General features: G+C 39.8%; 1 protein-coding gene across 1 annotated transcript; it reads right to left on the bottom strand.

Moving 5' to 3' along the window:
- Positions 1-6220: 6220 nt before the first annotated feature.
- Positions 6221-11385, bottom strand: LOC131241316 (bidirectional sugar transporter SWEET3b-like). The gene is made up of 6 exons (XM_058240113.1): positions 11035-11385; positions 10915-10951; positions 10276-10498; positions 8462-8623; positions 6500-6619; positions 6221-6420 (listed from the first exon to the last, which is right to left on the bottom strand). Exons 1-6 carry the CDS (start codon positions 11069-11071, stop codon positions 6259-6261), a joined length of 741 nt encoding a protein of 246 aa, XP_058096096.1. The 5' UTR covers positions 11072-11385; the 3' UTR covers positions 6221-6258.
- Positions 11386-15709: the final 4324 nt, after the last annotated feature.

Genomic DNA, 15709 nt, shown 5'->3' with positions numbered 1-15709 from the left:
GTTATTGTATTGACGTGGTCTGGACTAAAGACAATGCTGGTCTTCCAAGGCATTCTCAGAGATTGAACCATTCAGTGGATAGCGTAGGTTTGTTGGGTTTGTATCCCAACTACTTGCCGATGTGTGGCTGCAGCCACCGTAGAATAAAAGACTAAAAAGAGAAAGATATGAACTGCTGCGGTATTTTCTTATGAATAGAAACGAATTACATTGCTGCCTTTATAGGCTTTCTTATACTATGAAATTACTAATTTATCCCTGTCTAGATTCATCCTAGGGGCATCTAAAGAAAGAAAAAAATCCAAAGGAAAAATCTACTGTTTATCTTCTCCAACTAATATTCTAAACTTAGAAAAAATCTCACAGCTAATAAAAAATCTTACAGCTAGCATTCACAGCTAGCACACACACCCTTCACACGGTTTTGGATTTGCAAAATCCTCCACCGTATCCAACACTCCCCTTCAAACCAAAACCGGCTTCATTCCGAACATCGTTCTTAGTCGTTTGAATGCATCTGTCGGCAATGCTTTTGTGAAAATATCCGCCACCTGTTCCGTAGTATGACAATACTCTAATTTCATCGTTTTCTGCTTCACATGATCTTTCAGAAAATGGTATCGGGTATCAATGTGTTTGCTTCTTCCATGCTGCACCGGATTTTTGGCTAGCTCGATTGTTGACTTGTTATCCACATATATGATTGTGGATTCTTCCTGCGGATGTTTCGGCTCCTTTAGCAGATTTCTCAACCAAATTCCTTCACAGACGGTGAACGATGTTGCCATGTACTCTGCTTCACATGTGGACAGGGCGACCACACTCTGCTTTTTCGAATTCCATGTGAATGCTGTCGACCCAAGATAGAAAACATAGCCTGTGGTGCTTTTTCTTTCATCTTGATCACCACCCCAATCACTATCAGAGTATCCATACAACATCGCATCATCATTGTATGGATAAAAAAGACCAAACTCAATAGTCCCTTTGATATACCTCAGTACTCGTTTTGCAGCTAGCCAGTGTGATTCTTTTGGGGCTTCCATATACCGGCTTAGAAGCCCAACACTGTAGACTATATCTGGCCTAGTGATTGTGAGGTACCTTAAGCTTCCGATTAGGCTCTTGAATAGGGTTGAGTCGACATTTCTTCCTTCTCCATCTTTCGTGAGCTTCAGGCCTGTTGTAACAGGTGTATTTACGGCTTTACAGTCGACCATCTGAAACTTCTCAAGAAGTTCCTTTGTGTACTTCTTCTGGGATATGTAAATGCCGCCGACTTGTTGCTTCACTTCAATGCCCAAGAAGAAAGACATCAATCCACCATCAGTCATCTCGTACTCTTTGAACATAGCCTGCTTGAATTCTTCAAACATCGCCTGACTGCTCCCAGTGAACAGCAGATCATCAACATATAAACAAGCGATAAGCATATTACCACGGGCATTCTTCTTTGTGTAGACGGCATGCTCATATGGACATTTGACGAAACCATTTTCTTGAAGATAACTGTCGATCCGTGCATTCCAAGCACGAGGAGCTTGCTTCAACCCATACAGGGCTTTCTTCAGCCGATACACCTTATGTTCCTCCCCTTACATGACAAAGCCTTCAGGCTGGTCAACGTATACTTCTTCTTCAAGTACCCCATTTAAGAATGTAGATTTCACATCCAGTTGGTAAATCATCCAACTGTGATGAGCTGCAAGGGAGATTATCATTCTTACAGTGTCAAGGCGAGCAACTGGGGCGAAAACTTCTTCATAGTCTATGCCATATTTCTGTTTGTAACCTTTTGCTACGAGCCTTGCTTTATATCGTTCGATCTTACCATCGGCATTCCGCTTGATTTTGTACACCCATTTGAGACCAATGGTCTTCTGGCTTTTAGGGAGTGAGGTCAACACCCATGTTCGATTCTTCTCGATGGCATGAATCTCTTCTTCCATAGCCTTTCTCCAACATTCTTCATTCACAGCCTCCTCGAATGTGAGAGGCTCATGGTCTGCATATAGGCAGAGTAAATTTACTTCCTCAGTTTCTGCATAGACGTCGTTGAGGCTTTTCATTTTAATAGGAGCCAAGGGTGAAGAAGAATCGGATGAAGATATGCTGGATGAATTCTGATTTGATGAAGTACTTCCAGGAGAGATGGAGCGTACTCCTGGACTTCGACGATTCGAAGGGGGTGATGTCTGCTCTTGAATTTCAGGTCTCTCTTCTTCGTATTCTTCGACCTCGACCTGCTTTTCTTTGGCCGAGTTTCCCTCGTTCCATTTCCATGCTTCTTCCTCACAAAATACCACATCTCTACTCACCACCAGCTTATTGGTTAGTGGGTTGTAGAGCTTGTATGCCTTTGACTCTTCGCTGTAACCGATGAAGATGCATTTCTCGCCACGATCATCAAGCTTTTTCCTTCTCGCTTCTGGAACTTGAGCGTAGGCGACACACCCAAAGATCTTAAGGTGCGCCACGCTCGGCTTGTATCCACTCCATGCTTCTTGCGGTGTCTTGAATCTAACACTTTTGGTCGGACACCTATTAAGCAGATAGGCAGTACATGCAACTGCCTCTGCCCAGAAATTCTTTGGCAGACTTTTCTCCTTTAGCATGGTCCTCATCATGTCGAGGATGGTGCGGTTCTTCCGTTCTGCAATTTCATTTTGTTGCGGCGTGTATGCTGCAGTGTGTTGTTGCTTAATGTCATGTTCCCTGCAATATTCTCGAAAAACATTTGAGGTGTACTCCCCACCTCTGTCAGATCGGAAAGTTTTGATTTTAAGATCACTTTCTTTTTCAACAAGGGCCTTAAAATTTTTAAAAATAGTAAAAGCAGCAGACTTCTCTTTAATTACATACACCCACAATTTTCTACTGAAATCGTCAATGAAGGTAATAAAGTATTTATTACCTCAAAGAGAGATTGGCTCTAATGGTCCACAGATGTCAGTGTGAACCAACTGCAACGGTTCTCTTGCTCTTCGGGATACTCCACTCGGAAAGGAGTTTCTTTGTTGTTTCCCAAGTGTGCACGTCTCACACACATGTTCTGGAGCTTCAATGGCAGGCAAGCCATGCACCATGCTTGATGAGGACAGAAGTTTCAAGCCACTGAAGTTTAGATGGCCAAAGCGAAGATGCCACGTCCAGGAATCATTCTTTGCTTTCCCATAAAAACACTTCTCAAGCATTGTGTTTATATGGAGAGGAAACATACGATTCTTCGCCATCTGGACTTTTACAATCAAACGTCCATGGATATCTCTTATGGAAAGAGAAGAGTTCTCCATGTGTATGACATACCCTTTTTCGAGAAGTTGTCCGAGACTCAGTATGTTACTTTTCATGTTGGGCACGTAGTACACATTAGAGATATAGTTTGGAACACCATTCTTCTGAAAGATTTTGATTTTGCCTTTACCTTTCACTGGCGTTTTTGATGAGTCTCCAAACGTTACATCGCCATGAACTCCTTCTGTGAGTTCCACAAAGAGTTTCTTGTCGCCGCACATGTGATTACTTACACCCGTGTCGAGATACCATACATCCTGCTGATCACTACTTTTCTCTTGTGCAAGGAGAAGTGTGGAGCTTTCTTGTTCATGGCCTGATGCTTCAGCATAGTTGGATAACTCGTCTTGAGTTACCGGCTTGCTCCAGCAATCAGATGCATAGTGACCAAGCTTGTTGCAATTATAGCATTGGATGTTCTTTGTACTTCCCCGTCCACGCATAGATCTACCTCTACCATTTCCTCTTCCACGGAAATTGGTATTCTTCTGTTGGTTTTGGCCATGACTTTGTTGGTATCCGCGCCCTCTGCCTCTTGCGCGATTGTTAGTAAAACGTCCACCACGTTGTGAACTTCCACGTCCACCATTGTTATTATTCAGAGTCAATCTTGACTCCAAAGCTTGTTCCATCGGCATGGAACTGGCATTCTTCTGCATTCGTTGCTCATGAACTTGCAACGATCCCATCAACTCCTCAATGGAGAGTTTCTCAATATCTTTTGATTCTTCAATCGCCACAACCACATGCTCAAACTTGGTTGTGAGGGATCGAAGTATCTTTTCAATAACTCGGACATCTTCAATCTTTTCACCATTTCTTTTCAAATTATTGACAGTTACAAGCAAACACGAAAAATAATCAGTAACATTCTCACCTTCCTTCATGTGAGTCGCTTCGAACTCAGCTCTTAATGTTTGAAGGCGAACCCGCTTCACTCGATCTACACCCTTAAAGATGGTGCCAAGGGTATCCCATGCTTGCTTGCTTAATGTTGCTTCGGCAATCTTTTCGAAGGTGGATTCATCCAACCCTTGATAGAGGAGAAATAAAGCCTTATTGTCTCTCTTCCTTTGATTTTTGAGCGCAGTCTTTTCTTCGTTGGTGAAGGCGGTTTCTTCTTCCATAGTGGGTTTTTCATACCCATCGGTGAAGGCGGTTTCTTCTTCCATAGTGGGTTTTTCATACCCATCGGTGACGATCTCCCATAGTTCTTGCGACCCGAACAATGCTTTCATTTGGATGCACCATTTTTCATAGTTGTCCTTTGACAACTTAGGAACCTGCGGCTAGATTGTGCTAGCCATCTTTTTCTATTTTTTTTTTTTTTTTTTTAAAGGATGGACTAGAAGAAGAGATTTTGTTTTTTTTTTTGTGCTGAAATTTGAATTTTTTTGAAATTTTTTTTTTCAATCTCTGATTTTTTTTGAAACAGATTGTTTGCTGCAATCTGATTTTTGGAAAAACAGATTTTTCGAAATCTGATTTTTTTTAAAACAGATTTTTCTGCTCTGCTGCAATCTAATTTTTGAAAACAGATTTTTTTTTGAAATCTAATTTTTTTAAAACAGATTTGCAAACCTCCTTCTCACGGCTTTTGAAAAACAGGTGTTAAAAACAGCTTTTGAAAAACAGCTTTAGGACCTGATTTTGAAAACAGATTTTTTTTTTTTTTTTTGAAAACAGGGAGTACGGCAGGACCTGCCTTTTGCTGATGAGGCCCAATGATCGAATGCTGCTCTAATACCACTTTGTTGGGTTTGTATCCCAACTACTTGCCGATTTGTAGCTGCAGCCACCGTAGAATAAAAGACTGAAAAGAGAAAGATATGAACTGCTGCAGTATTTTCTTATGAATAGAAACGAATTACATTGCTGCCTTTATAGGCTTTCTTATACTATGAAATTACTAATTTATCCCTGTCTAGATTCATCTCAGGGGCATCTAAAGAAAGAAAAAAATCCAAAGAAAAAATCTACTGTTTATCTTCTCCAACTAATATTCTAAACTTAGAAAAAATCTCACGGCTAAAAAAAAAATCTTACAGCTAGCATGCACAGCTAGCACACACACCCTTCACACGGTTTTGGATTTGCAAAATCCTCCACCGTATCCAACAAGGTTATCATATTGACATGCTCTGGACTAAAGACAATGTTAGTCTTGCACGCCATTGACTAGGCAGTACCAACTTGTATGAGAAAAAAAAAAAACAAAAAAACAAAAAAAGCAGCTAAAGAAAAGAAACCCTATCAGTCCAAATCTAACTGACTCGTGCCTCAATAGACGAGTGTCTATGCTATCAGTAGCAGACTACCCTATGAATGGGCGGGATCTCTGACATGGGAAAAAGTCAGCCTTTCTTTTTTTTTTTTTTTTTTTCCTTTCTGTTAGCTTGTTAGTACACCCCACTGTCAGTTCACACTTCACAGTTAGCCACCCCACTAGGGATCGATAACAAGACCTGGGAAAAAGGCAGCCTGCATTCCATCGAAACCCTTCTAAAGATGTGCCTTGTTAATGGCAAAAGTGCATTGCCGGATAACCGAGTCCAGCCACTTTGGCCGAGTTTGAGCTGCGCTACATGCCCTGTGGCTGAGTGCTGATTAAATGTGCTGGAAATGGGCTTGCATCTAGCTAAAGGTCCGTAGGTAGGCTCAGCTCAGACTGACTTATTTAACATTGATGGGTTGAACATATGTTTATAAGCAAATGCAGGTACTCAAACAGCCACTACAATCCAATTGAGGATTTTACAGGCATCCAACAACCCCGTAACTTCCTCTCTTTTTTCCTCTCAATAACACTTATACATAGGAAACCATTTAAAATCTTTTTCACCGTTACGAATATTTTAACTTCTAATTTATTAAATATCAAGTTGAGTCAGGTCAAGCCTTCAAGTCAACAAAAACCTGGATAAATAAAAAAAGACTTAATCTTTTAAGCTAATCAAATTCTTCTCATTCCTTGCCATTAGAAACGGGTTGGTGAGGTTTTAATTCCAAGCCATTCTTCTCCAAGTCCAACTTGTTAGGTTCTTTGGAAATTCCCTTGGTCTTCCTATACTTGCAGTATATAGCAAGCTGAAGTACACCCAACGGGGTACCCAAGAGATTAGGAGCCTGCAAACACATACGAAATACAATTAGATTGAAACTCAACTAAATTATGTTTTTGATTTTATGGTTTTGATATACTAACCGCAAGGATGAGTTCATGGCTTAACACTCCATATATCACCCACAATAAGCTGTTGACCAACGAGAAAAAGGATAAGTAGAAGGGCATGAATTCTACACTCTTGGTGTGGATTACTCGTCTCTGCAATCATGAAATTACACAATCAGTATCTAGTCACGATATAATTACACCAAGCGCCACATGGGGAAATATACATGAGTTCCCTCCGTCTATCAGCTGTGCTGACTTATCTTCACCTTGGGACCCAAGAATCAGGTCCATCCAAAGCTTAAGTAGTCTACAACAAAGGGAAGAATTGGGATGGAAACACCAACAAATATTTATTGTGTTTGGGGCCCTCCATTATCTTTATATGCCATCCAGTCCATTCATTTGATGTGTGGATGCCCTAAAAAAAGAAAAATCGTTTTATTCCAGGACTCAGGTTTTGGAGGGATTTTATGCTCTATTGACATGGTGAACGTATGTAATGTTTGACACAATGGTTGTAATAAGCCTCCTGAAATATATACTTTGTCCAAAAATGATGAAATTCCAAGTCTTGAATGGGCCACAAGCAAAAGATCATGTCCGAGTGACTAACCAATGATTTTTAATTGTTGATTTACGTGGATAATGTTTGGACAGCACTGATCATCATATTAAAGTAATTATAGTGGTGCAATTGATAATCTAATTGTCTTGGGATATCATTAGTGGGCGATGTGCCCAATAGATTAATAGCCTAGTGACAAACATGTTACACATGCAACTCTTGGAAGGATTTTAGATGTAATCCAAGCTTTCACTCTGGATTTCAAACTCCTTATTTGAGGGAATTTTCAATCCCCTGAATTAGAGACCCCTATTTACTTTATGGTGCCTAACAATCAGGGAATTTGAAATTCCCTCAAATTCAGGGTGCCAAACGACCCTGAAGAGATGGTTCTACCATGTTTAGGTTCTATAGCTGCGACTGTGTCATCTCCCTCGATTTCATTTGATAATCTAATTTTTAATATCATTTAGTAAGGTAACCCTTTCTAATAACAAAATCATGATATTTTTTCTACCACCATAATATATAAAATAAAATTGCAATATTTACTAATAGTGATTATTTCTTCTGCTCTTGCTTTTAGACATGGATTGCCTACAACCATGGGCTATAGGAATACTCATCCAGTCCTGAAGTGGCCCAATGTGCAAGTGCTACCTGGGCCGGTCGGATGTGATTAGATAAGAATTTTTTATGCGAAATAAAAAATTTGCCCTTTTCACAATAGGGCGGCATTTTGCAGGTGTACCCGTCCTTTTTTAAGTGAGCCACGTCAGACCACGGTGTCGTCAATGCACGTCCCTTGCTTTTCTATTTTTGTCTCGGCTTCTTGAATTTTATATTTTTCTCTTTCCTAAGTGGTTAGCTTTCAAGCTTTTATTGCGCCACTTATATATTCTTTTCTTTCCTCACAATAATTTTTATTTTATTTTATTATTATTACTTTATCTTACTTACCAGAAAGAGGCCCGATCCACGTAAAGCTTTGTAGGATACGCTTAAGCTACAGCACAACGTATTGGGCCCACGGTAACGTGTGAATCGCATCCACTCCATCGGGTTGGCTACACCTACACGTAAAATCATGCCTAAAACCTCTAAGATCTCATAGTTTAGCCAGCCAACCTGAGTTTTGGACGGCATATATATAACATAGAGGGCCCCACCAAAATATCGAAGGTTTTTAATAGCGGGCATCTGCATCCCAAATGTTGCCTGTGATGTGACCCACCTGCATTTTTTTATTGATCACATGGAATTTGGGTGCCAAGGAAAACGTGAAGTGCACGTGATGAACCGAATGGATGTAATGCATACATCATGGTGGCCCCCACTTATGCTACAAAGATTTTCAATGAGCCCGGCCTGTTTTAAAAAAAAAAAAAACGAATCCACATATAATTCAAACGAGAAGGAGAACCTACCATAACCACTAGTGGCGAAGCATACATGGTAGCAGAGGCTGCTAATCCCACGGACCCAACCAGCAACTTTCTTAGATGATGATCATGCAAAGCAAACATGGAGACTAGCATAGTCGTAGAAAAAATCACAATCACTGCTACCGCCATGAATGAAACGATCTTCTGTAACCCAAAACAATTTCAATGTTAATCTCCCATAAAAATACGTATACGCTAGTAGACCACACCAATATATAGACGGACCTGAAGAAACACATGCATGTATACGTATGATTGCACATCTGTTTAAGAGGCTTTTTGGTTTTAAAGAAAATAGAAACTTTACATAAAACTATCTACCTAGTATAGAATTTACATTCCAGTACTTTTTTCAATAAGGTTTTTAATAAGCTACCTCATTAATCGTTAATCTAAGTAATTATTATTGGAATACTTTCTCTTAGTGGCTCGGGTTCACTGAGCTGGCAAAGGAGTCAATGGCTCGGGCATGCCCCATCCTGATGTTTATATGAAATCTCTCCCAACCACTAGGTGCGTCACCCCCTGTTAGGCCTAATGGACAAAAATCAGCTCCAACCGTGCTTCCATTAGACCACACGATTTGATACTGTGTATAGGGAAATACTCACCCTTCATACTGTTTTGCTTGTTGTGGCCCCTATGAATTAATGATAAACTATTTTTTGGCCCTAGTCCTAAAATTAATTAGTGTGTCATATAATGGGTGGTGTGGATTTCATATAATTATCATCATGATAGGCCCTGTATAAATCAAGGCCCGACATTTCTCCCAACTGTTTTCTTTGTGTCGCCACCTGAATCCTAGGTTACACGTAATCGTTAGAATAGATCTCACACACAAAGGGCCCCATCAAATTCCGAAGTGTCTACTTCCCATATATATATATATATGTTAAAAATATCTCATCTTTTGGGAACAGTTGACAGAGGGATACAGCCTTTAATTTTTACCAGGGCCCACGTGATGGGCGTGATGTATACGTGAGGTTCACTCCCATCATTAGATATTTAATTCTAAGTTAGGTTCAATGCCAAAAATTAGGCTGAGTATGATTTAAGTGGGTCAAACCAAAGAAAACACTATGGAGAGAGAGGCCCACCCTTTCACTGTGATAATTATATGAAATCCAATCTAACCATTAAATGCCACACCAAAATTTAAACCTAGTACCTAAAAATCAACCCCACCTCACCCTTTCACTGTGATGATTATATGAAATCCAATCTAACCATTAGATGCCACACTAAAATTTAGACCTGGTATCTAAAAATCAACTCTATCCATGATTTATACATGCCACACGAAGGAAAACAAATTTAAAGGGTGAGTGTTGCCCAATACACTCTTTTCAATCGTTTGCTCCACTTGAATCAGGGATGGAGCTGAGTTTCGGGGCCTGACCTAACATGAGGTAGTGCACTTGGTGGTCAGGAACATCAGGGTGAGGCCCATCCAACCCGGTCCTTTGCCAGCATCCACCCACTCGAACCGCGGTTAATAAATGTAAGGGTAATCTAATGGTAGTTATTTAGATTAATGAGATAGCTTAATGAAAATCTTTTTAAATGAATGAACCGGGAATATAAACTTTTATACTGATTGGGTAGTTTTTTGTAAAATTCCCAGGAAAATATTAATGCTAGGATATAACTCATGCAATGCTGCTTACTTTCCAACAACTAGTGTCGGTCATTTCAATACACGGCTCTATATATATATATATATATATATATATATATATATATATATATATAATTTCGAGAAACCAAAGGTAGAGTCTAAAAGAGCTTGCCTTTCTCTCAGCTTGAGCAAACCAGATATATGTGACAATGAAGGAGGACTCAAGAAAAATCCCGAAGCCATTGATGGTAATCAGAAGGAAATTCTCCCACTTAACGCTCACGATGGGCAAACCATACCATGTATACAGAAGACAATTCAATAGAGCAACGGTGTAAGGGATGCAAGAAAATTCCTCAGTGCTTCTCTTCTTTATTATCCTTTTGAAAGTTAATCTTTAGAAGAAACAAGAACAAATTTGTTAGTATGGAAAAGCTTAAACACAAGCATGTAGAACATATGCAAATGTAGCCCATGTGTGCGGGAACTTGGCCATTCATCAGGTGGGTCACTCGATTAACAGTCTGTCTCCAAAAATAAAGGCCTCTCATAGAGAAGATGAGATGTGTACGAGAAAAATGGACATAGAAATACAAACACAATGAATGGTTTATATTCAACGTAATTTGTCGTCCATCTGATAAGTGGACCATCTTAATTTTTGGCTTGGGCAAGTTCGAATTTGGTGCCCACCTCATGAGTGGCTTGGATCCAGAACAGTTGTAGAAGCACTTATAACCTCAGCATTTTATCAAGATAGAATGTTTATAATCAATAAGTAGATAATGACACATGAGAATCGTGTAATTACATGGGTGATGCATACAACAGTAAAGTGGCAGCATTTCCTGTGGAAAACACATGCAATCAAAGAAGATTAGCAATTGTGAAAGAAGAAGAGGATTTGCTAAGGGAGAAATCTGCAAAGTACCCATTATTCCAATAGCCATGCGCAGAGCCTCTCCCATTTTTATTTTTATTTTCCGTTTCTGCAAAACAACCGTCGGAGAGAGGTGCAAGAGGTAGTGTTGCTTGAGCTTGTTTTGCTGCTGAAAAGGGCTATAAATAATGCAATGGTTGGATGGTGTAAGAAATAAAGTAATAAGGAGATGATGCAGGAGTGATGGTTGAGTACAAAACCAATGGTATGGGTTTAGCCAGTTTTTAAAATAAAAGCACGATTAGTCATACATCACATCGAATGGCACAAATATTGTAAGGAGTTCTTTGGATCTTATGGTTCCCGAACCTGTGAGTGGAACAGGCTACCACTCGGACTTCCACTAATTCCTTCACTAGTGAAAGTACGTATATCTTCGGTAGCCTGCAATCTTTTATTCTCTCCAAACGACTAGAGAGGGAGAGAGACAGCGGAATCAAAATATTCTGTGAGATTACTGCATGTGGGTATTCAACAAACTGGATCAAGATGCTGGATGCAATACCAACGGTTGTACGTTAAGTGTAATTACAAATTGATATGTATGGCCCACCATGATGTTTCCATGGTATCCAATCTGTCCATCATGTGTGCTCACACCTATTCTCCTTGGATCCCAAAAAATTGGTTGATCCAAAACTGGTGACACCATGTAAAATCATGACTGTGACCTCTAAAACTATGTTTTGTTACGTCCAACTAAAATTCAGGTGGGACACACCATGTAAAATCATGACTATAATCTTTAAAACCATTGTTTGTTCCTGACCTGAATAGACTAATTTTTTCGTGTCCATTCATCCTAGTCAGATGTATCTGAATGGATTAGATGTCATATACAAAATAGGGATGGCAAAACTTGACCGGACTTGCCGACGTGGCCCCAACTCAAAAGGTTAGGGTTTGGGTCAACTCATTTTCTGTAGGGGTGGGTTTAAGTTATGTTCTGTTAACCTAAAATTAAGTAGATTAGTTTTGGGTTTGTTAAGCCAAGCTCAATGCATTATGAATATAGTTTGCCTATTGCCTTATCACTAAATACTAACTTAATATATTATGATATAATATAAGTTTAAAAAACACCAAACTTTGCTACCATGGTTGTAATTTTGTTTAATAAGGATTTGGTTTTATATTAATTAGGATTTTTCAAAATACAATTTATATTTTCAATAAAATAATAATAATTTTATTTTAAATTTAATTTTTTATATTTCTAAGTAAAAAGATGGGGTGAGTTGAGATGGGGTTGAAAATTGAGATGAGTACTTAGGGTCGCGTTTTTAATCCATTTAATAAATGGAAGGGTTTGGGTTACACCCATCATCATTATGAATCAAATCTAACCTGAGCTGAAGCTCAACCCAACCTGATCAACTGACCCGACCCAACCCGACCTATTGCTATACCTAATACAACACAAAGGACACAGATAGTTAGAAGTTTTTTAAATGGTGGGAGTCCCCACCCAATTATATATTTTCGTCTCTAGGGTGTGACCCAGCTGTGTTTTGGGTATCAAGTAGAAGATTAGGTCGAATTTTACAGAATACTTAATGTAGAAAACGTTTGGAGTGGATCCGGCCACCCCAATCGATTAAAGTGGGAATTTTTCCTCTTTCTTTCTAAACGGTCTGGATGTTCGGGTGAGGTAAGTTTCGGCATTGATCAAATGCAAAGTGGGCGTTCTGTAGTGGACTTTGTTCGGAAATCGAAAGTAGAATTCTGAGGAAGCAAACACATCTGCTAAAGTACATCATTTCGGGCAGGATATATCAAAGTACACCTCGCGTGTGCAAAGCAACCATTACCTACCCCTGACGGCCACGAACCAACTTGCGAGATGGCAGCGAATTTTCAGCTGGGATCCACCATATTTAGATTCCTGGATAGAGAATAGGTTGGTCTACTCATCTAGTGGGCCCACATCACGTGAGTACACGTAGACAGCTCCTTTTTTTTACCCCTTGTTCCCTCCTAATCGCGTGAGTACATCTAAGAAGGCCTTGTTTTTACTTTGGTTGCTTGACTAGGATGAATGCTAAGTGCAGTCTAGCTGGTTCAGGTTTTTAAGTGCTGGCTGCTCACACACGTGCAATGTTGAATCCCTTCATTAGTCTGGTGGAAAGTATCAATGGCCATGACTTGTATATGAATTCGAGCCAATATGATCATTAGGTGGACTATTTTTGTACAAGATAATATAAGTCAATTAAGATGAGTCGACCAACGGTTCACATAAAATTACTTGTGCGGCCCATCTGATAATCAGGCTAGATTGATTTTTTCAAGGTGAGGAATCTAAGTGATAGGACGTGATTGATAAGAGGCTTGTATCATGAACTTATAAGCCAATCAAGTACGTGAAAGAGGTGCGTGGCCAGAGAAGTGTAGTCGCTCGAGTGTACCTAGCATCCCTTCCGTTGCACATGAGTTGTTTGTGATCTACCATCCTAGAGTTTGTTATTGCTTTATTCCCATCACGAATATTGTACCCCACGAATGTTCTTTTTTAATATCGTAACTTTTACAAATGCTTTACTAATGGCTCAACTTCAATTCACTAACATTCAAACCCCCTTTTTTCTGATTAGAACAGCGTGTGAAATGTGTAGAACAGAAGAGCCAATCCGTGCAAAAGGGGGGTCGGCACCGTGATTATAATCTGATATGAAAATCAGGCCCATCCACTCACTGCGTACACTGAATCGCATCATTTGCTGTACAGTTGTTTTGAACTAGTGCCCTCCACCTGATTTTTGTACACGTGATAATCAACGGTTAGATCTTTTTGGTCTATACAAACTTTGCTTTCCAGGTATTTCCAATAGATTTTCTATGGGAATTTCACCGTACTGGCCTCGAAGTTTGGTCAAAATACCTAACAAGATTCAACCTTTCAAATATTCCCACTTCTGACAAGCTTCCGTAAATTACTTGGACCAAAATGCCCTTTGTCCTTATTTCAGTAGTTGTAAGGTTTTTTTTAGCGTCGTATTTAATGCCAAGAAAGTAATGTGTACGAAATCCTTTTTTGCACATGGGTAAGGACTAAATTAGTGAGGCCCACATTGATGTATGTGTATAATCCATGCTATCTATCCTTTTTGTCGTGTTATTTTAGGGCTAGGGCCCAAATATCAGCCTTATCCAGAGCTCGTATGGGCCATATAATAGAAAATAATGGTGACAATGGAACCCATTGTTGAAACTTTCCAGGCTCACTGTTATATTTGTAGAAGTGGACACTGCTCAAGTTAGGACTTTTTGGGCTTACAGCGAGCAGGCCGAAAAGATAGACGGAACGGATCATTCCATTGTGGGTCTTAGGCTGTATCATTTTAGATATAAGACCCAAATATTAGCCTGATCCAGCACTCGTGTGGGCCAAAAAATAGAAAATAGCCGGATCATCCCACAGCGAGCAGGCTGACAAGGTAGACGGAACGGATCATCCCATTGTGGGTCTTAGGCTGTATCATTTTAGGTATAAGACCCAAATATTAGCCTGATCCAGCACTCGTGTGGGCCAAAAAATAGAAAATAATGGTGGGGCCACATTGATGTATATGTATAATCCATGCCACTCATCCTTTTTGTCGTGTCATTTTAGGGTCAAGGCCCAAATATTAGCATTATCCAGAGCTCGTGTGGGCCACATAATAGAAAATAATAGCTATCCTTTCATTTAGTAGTAAATGAAGTGAGCATGTAACAACCGTGGCCCATATAACATGACAACCACGGCCAATATAACATGATAACTACGATCCATGACAACTACAACCCATGACAACCACGACCCGTACCAGGTCGTGGTTGCCACGTTATATGGGTCGTGGTTTTCATGAGGTAAGGGTCGTAGTTGTCATGTTATATGGGTCGTGATTTTTATGAGGTATGTGAATAATTCATGCTCCCCATCCTTTTTGCCGTGTCATTTTAGGGCCTTAGGTTATTGTACCAATGACGATTCTTTCATTTGGCACTAAAGAAAGTGAACATGTAACAACCGCGACCCTATAGCATGAGAACCACGACCCATATAACAAGATAATTACGATCCATGACAATTACGACCCATGACAACCACGACCCATATAACCTGCATTTTCTGCTCATGCAGTCTATCAATAATCATCTTACATTTGAAAAACATTAGGCTAGCTTTGGCATGGATGTACACGTTACTTTTCTAACTTTGTACGGTATAACTTCATGAAGATAAGATCCACACCGTTTGTTAGATGCCCCACCTTATATTTAGATTGAGACCCAAGGATGAGAATGTTTCAATGGTCAGGTGGGCTACTCTATGGGAAACCACGACCCATATAATAGAACAACCACAACCCATATAACATGATAACCACGACCCATGATAACCACGACCCATATAATATGACAACCACGACCCATGACAACTACTTCCAATGTAGTCACCAAGTTAGTGTAGGTCACGCCTTATTCGTGTAAACGATATTTGTATAGTAGCATAGGTCACATCAGGTAGTTGTAATGCGTTAAGAGTCGTAGTTGTAATGTGGTAAGGGTTGTAGTTGTCATGGGTCGTGTCATGAGGTAAGGGTCATGGTTGTCATGTTATATGGGTCGTGTCATGAGGTAAGGGTCATGGTTGTCATGTTATATGGGTCGTGGTTGTCAT

Source organism: Magnolia sinica, chromosome 3 (genome assembly GCF_029962835.1).
Source record: "Magnolia sinica isolate HGM2019 chromosome 3, MsV1, whole genome shotgun sequence".
NCBI lineage: Eukaryota > Viridiplantae > Streptophyta > Magnoliopsida > Magnoliales > Magnoliaceae > Magnolia > Magnolia sinica.
This window is presented reverse-complemented; position numbering and strand designations above follow the sequence as displayed.